The sequence below is a fragment of the Ricinus communis genome, chromosome 5 (genome assembly GCF_019578655.1).
Source record: "Ricinus communis isolate WT05 ecotype wild-type chromosome 5, ASM1957865v1, whole genome shotgun sequence".
NCBI lineage: Eukaryota > Viridiplantae > Streptophyta > Magnoliopsida > Malpighiales > Euphorbiaceae > Ricinus > Ricinus communis.
The window spans coordinates 2,369,424-2,375,108 of NC_063260.1; the positions used below are offsets into that span (position 1 = coordinate 2,369,424).

General features: G+C 32.5%; 1 protein-coding gene across 1 annotated transcript; it reads left to right on the forward strand.

The window, feature by feature from the left end:
• Nucleotides 1-2,053: 2,053 nt before the first annotated feature.
• LOC8268764 (catalase isozyme 2) lies at nt 2,054-5,484 on the forward strand. Its single transcript, XM_002521663.4, has 8 exons — nt 2,054-2,212; nt 2,318-2,414; nt 2,515-2,792; nt 3,315-4,091; nt 4,249-4,338; nt 4,565-4,632; nt 4,744-4,837; nt 5,199-5,484. Exons 1-8 carry the CDS (start codon nt 2,198-2,200, stop codon nt 5,256-5,258), a joined length of 1,479 nt encoding a protein of 492 aa, XP_002521709.1. The 5' UTR covers nt 2,054-2,197; the 3' UTR covers nt 5,259-5,484.
• The last annotated feature ends 201 nt before the right edge of the window (nt 5,485-5,685 follow it).

A 5,685-nucleotide genomic window follows, 5' to 3' on the forward strand; every position in this document is an offset into this window, starting at 1 on the left:
ACCAAAACTAAACCGAAGTAAAGACTAAATTAAATGAATCAAATTTTGTATAAATATATACTTAATTGAATAAAAAGTAAAATCGAAAAAAGACAAATTGAATAAACTGAACTGCATAAGGTCCTCTTAAAGAATTAAATATTTTAATTCGTATAAGAAATTTAGTTAGTTCGGTTAAATGTAAATCTTTTAACTTAAAATTGATCCAAACTTGATTAATTCTGATTTTTATAAAAACTAAATCAAATAAATTAAAAGAATCCAATTAAATTATAGATTTATTTTTTTTAATTTTGCTTACCTTTATATATATGACTTTGAAATTTTAAATTATTTTATCTTTTTAGAAAAAGTCTTCAATAAAACTAGAAAAGAAATACATCTGTGTATATTAAGCTCAATTTTATAGTCGGAGAATCAAGAGCAATATATTGATGCTTCGATAAAATAAAAATTAAATCATACTAAAAACCAAAAAAATATGGTGTGGAATGGATCTTCAACTAATTGAAATACAAACCAAACACATCCTAAGAAATCTATTTTGATTGTTCTTTAGAAAGGAGAAAAAACAACAAATGAAAATCCCCACCACTTTTAATGAAATGTGTTTGTTTCTATGGGGAATTTCTTTTTTCTCTTTTTCTGCTCTTTTTTGTTGCCCTTTTTCATGCTTTGATGAGGCTTTTGAGCATCAACATCATGGAAAGAGGCAGAGGAATGTATTTTTTGGACTCTGAAGTATGAGCCACAAAAACTAAGGTAAAGGGCAAGTGTGTTCTACTTCTGCACCACATCTGGGCTTTGTGGCTAATGGTAGAGGGGTGGCCCATTTCAAGTTTCCTTCCAAAAGTTTGGTATTGTTTCTGGCCATAAATTATTATTGACCACATAAAATTAGTTATTTCCAAAAGGCTCATTTTTTAAGGTGATGGATCATCATCCTCTTTCCTTCCTTTAGCTGCTTACAAACAAATAAATATTAGATAAGGAGAAGTGGAGCCATGACGTTCTCATAAAACCAACCCTCCCTCCTTTTTTTTAGTTTTTCAATAAATCAAATCTTATCCCAAAACCCATCTCTTTCTTTTCCTTGGAGCAAACGTTTCATTTCTATGGCAAAAAGAAAATTAAAATTAATTTAAATTGTTTTCTCTATTATTTATCAATATTAATTACAGTCTGTTTATTGCTTGAAATGAATGAAATAATTTTCTATTATATGAAAATAGATATACAACTTTTATATGAGGAATAATGTTTTCTTATAAAAAAGCTAATGGACTTTAAATTACATAATAGACTATAGTCATTCTGTTTATATGTATTATAAAAATAAAAATAAAAATTCTATTAGTATATATAAAAAATTTAAAAAATTCAAAATATCTTATTTTCTAAAATATATATTTTATCAATTAAACTAGATTTTAAATATAATATAATTAATTTATTATTACCGATAAATAATAATTAATAAAATAAAATAAAAAAGAAATTTAATATTACAATATATATAAAATAATACCATAAATTTATTTTTTATTAATAAAAAGTCCAATTAGTTATGGGTTACACAATAAAAATAATAATTACTTAACACTCACTATAAAAAATAAAATCTCACCTAGTATAAAAGTGAGACTTAAACTCAAAATTTCTACCTCTAATAACAATCGCTCCTCCATTTGAGCTAGGAATACTATTTTTATTCAACTTTACATGTATATTTTAATTTTATTTTAAAAAAAATGAAAAAATAAATAGTTTTATAAATTTTAAATTAATAATGAAAATTAATATAATTTACAAGCAGTAATTACTTGTCCAATCATTTAACTTTTCACTAGTCAACGCTCAAAAGCAATTTATAAAATTAAAATAAATTAGTCTTTTAGATTTTAATTATATATAATTTATTAATATTTATATTACTATGTAATGTTTATTTATTTATTTAATAAATGGATTAAAAAAAAAAATTGCCTAAAAGTAACCCTTTTCACTGTAGAGATCTTCTGGTGGGTCAAATTGGTAGTTTGATTTGCTACGCATTATAAACATTTAAACAGACAGACAGCATTTCTTCGCTCTAAGCAAAACTCTTTTCCTTCTTCCTTAACCAGAGAGAGAGAGAGAGAGAGAGAGAGAGAGAGAGAGCTCTTCTCTTCACCTTCAAACAACACATCCATCATCAATGGATCCTTACAAGGTATCTCTTCTTAATCCACACACTAGCACAAACCAAATCCAAAAAAGAAAAACAACTTAACTTGGTTACTGACATAGTTTCTTTTTTATGTTTTAATTGGTGCAGTTTCGACCATCAAGCGCCTATAATTCTCCTTTCTTCACTACAAACTCTGGTGCTCCTGTCTGGAACAACAACAACTCCTTGACTGTTGGGTCCAGAGGTAATCAAAGTTTCAATTTGTAAGTCATAATTGTGCTTATATCCGTAAAAAAATGAACTGAGTTTGGCTTAACTTGGATTAACATTTGTTACTTTGGCAGGGCCGATTTTGCTGGAGGACTATCATTTGGTGGAAAAGCTTGCAAATTTTGACAGGGAAAGAATTCCAGAGAGAGTTGTTCATGCTAGAGGTGCAAGTGCAAAAGGGTTCTTTGAAGTAACTCATAATATCTCTCATCTTACCTGTGCTGATTTCCTTCGAGCTCCTGGAGTTCAAACCCCTGTTATTGTTAGGTTCTCTACTGTTATTCATGAACGTGGCAGTCCTGAAACTCTTAGAGACCCTCGTGGTTTTGCTGTCAAGTTCTACACTAGGGAGGTAACTTCATTTCCTGCTATATAATATCTTTTGAGCATGCTAGTTAAACGTATGGAATGAACATTAACTTCTTTCTTTGTACATAAGGAAAATTATACATTTTTGCTTCTCTGGAAAGGGCTTTTAGCATTCAAATTTCAAGCTGAGTTTAAATTTCAGATTTGACTTCTGCTTTTACAAAACGTGAGATTAAGTAACACTAGCAAGTTAACCAAAAAATAGCAGAGATTATTATTCTAGCAAGCTGAGATTATGTATTGCTGACATACATGTGGCTGTAATATGCACAATAAACTCACTAATTATCACTCTTTAAGCTACGAGCTTCATGTCTCCCTCTCTGTTTTTTCTTTACCCTTCTTTATGTTCTCGCTCGAGTGGTGCGAGTTTCTACATATATATATATATATATATATATATATATATATATATATATGTAAAGGAATCCTTTCCATTAAAGAATCAAGATTGATTGTTTTATTTCAAGTAACATTTTACTAATTCTGCATTTGTTTTCATCAGGGTAATTTTGATTTGGTGGGCAACAATTTCCCTGTCTTTTTCATCCGTGATGGAATGAAGTTCCCTGACATGGTTCATGCTCTGAAGCCCAATCCCAAGTCACATATTCAGGAGAACTGGAGGATACTAGACTTCTTCTCCCACCACCCTGAGAGCTTGCACATGTTCACCTTTCTCTTTGATGACATAGGTATTCCTCAGGATTACAGGCACATGGATGGTTCTGGTGTAAACACCTACACTTTGATCAACAAGGCTGGGAAAGCACGCTATGTCAAATTCCATTGGAAAGCCACTTGTGGAGTTAAGAGTTTATTGGAAGAGGATGCCATAAGAGTTGGTGGAGCTAACCACAGTCATGCCACTCAGGATCTCTATGACTCAATTGCAGCTGGAAACTACCCCGAGTGGAAGCTCTTCATTCAGACAATTGACCCTGATGAGGAAGACAGGTTCGACTTCGATCCACTTGATGTGACCAAGACTTGGCCTGAGGACATCATACCATTGCAGCCTGTGGGTCGCTTGGTTTTGAACAAAAACATTGATAACTTCTTTGCTGAGAATGAGCAACTTGCATTTTGCCCTTCTATTGTGGTGCCTGGTGTATATTACTCAGATGATAAGCTGCTGCAAACTAGAATCTTCTCCTATTCTGACACCCAGAGGCACCGTCTTGGACCAAATTATCTGCAGCTTCCAGCAAATGCTCCCAAGTGCGCTCATCACAACAATCACCATGAAGGTTTCATGAACATTATGCATAGGGATGAGGAGGTACTCTCTCTTTCTCACCCATACAAACAAGCTTCCACTCTAACTCTTAAGCCTAATACTCCTTGGAATTATATGAATAGTTTGTGGCTTTGTTGGACTATTTGTATTGTACTATCTTAGTATGATAGCATCATTTCTGACGATGAATTGTTTTCAGGTCAATTATTTCCCTTCAAGGTATGATCCTGCTCGTCATGCAGAGCAGCACCCAATTCCTCCTCGCATTTTATCTGGCAAGCGTGAGAAGGTTTGTTTCTCTACTATTTTCTACATTGTTAAAAGTCCCAATTGTAGATAGGTGGCTTAGATTGTTCTTACAGCAGTGGCAATGCGGCATAGAATGCTCATGCACCGGACTGCTGATAGAATCGATGAACGAATGCTTGAACTTGGATTACTTTATCAGTACTAATGGGACTGCCTCGCACCTCTGTTTATATTCTCAGCTGACACATTGTTTTCATTTGTCACAGTGTATCATTCTAAAGGAGAATAACTTCAAGCAGCCTGGGGAGAGATACCGTTCCTTTACACCAGACAGGTACCAAAAAATAAAAAAGTTCTGCTGGAGTTTCACTTGGCTCACATGATGTTTTTATTAATTCATTGGTGATATTACATTCTGAAAAATCTTTTTCATACTTATTTTCAGGAAAGAGCGCTTCATTCGTCGTTGGGTCGAGGCCTTGACTGACACAAGGATAACCTACGAAATCCGCAGCATTTGGATCTCATATTGGTCTCAGGTAGAGTTTCCATCTTCTGATGCATAAAGCATGCCTAGAGATACCAACTTTCAGTTGATACCACGAACATAATAATATAAAGTAACTGAACTTTTCACTTAGCTTCCTTTTAATATGTTATATTTCTTTCTCTTAATAATTTTTTTCTCGTTAGCCATTTTTAGCAGGTGTCAATATTTCATTTTTGAACAAATTGAAACGCGATTAGAATAATTTAATGATCATTTCTATCATTATCCGTGATCTCATGCTATACATATGAAAATTTGTAGCGACTGAGTTTTGTGTTTGATATAGTTTCTGCTGCAAGAATTGATCAGTTAACATAAACAAATGACTAATGATTATTGTAATGCTACAGGCTGACAAGTCTCTTGGTCAGAAGCTTGCTTCTCACCTCAACATGAGGCCAACCATGTGAAGATGTTCCTAGTGCAGAGCAGAAACAACGTCTCCGAATACTCAAAAACACAGATCATTTACTATGCATCATATGTTTATTTGGTCATGAAAAAGTAGAAGAAATTGCAGTTTTGTGGGATATACTGATTGTACTTGTTGAAGAGACTTTGAAATAATCATATGTTCTCATGTGTTAGATGTGAGTACTGTTATTTAATAAGATGTCCCTTTGTGTTTTCCTTTTCCCTTTTTTTTTCTTTTTTTTCTTTAAATTAGGTTTCACATATCTTCTACAAGAAAAATTGTCTGAAGAGTACATGGAATTCTTGGACTAGGCCTTCTCTATCAATATATTCTAGAAATGTTGTTTTGCTGTGTTGGGTTGGGACAATAGAGAGCTAAGATATTTATCCCAAAAATTAGTTACTAAATTGAAAAAAAAAAAA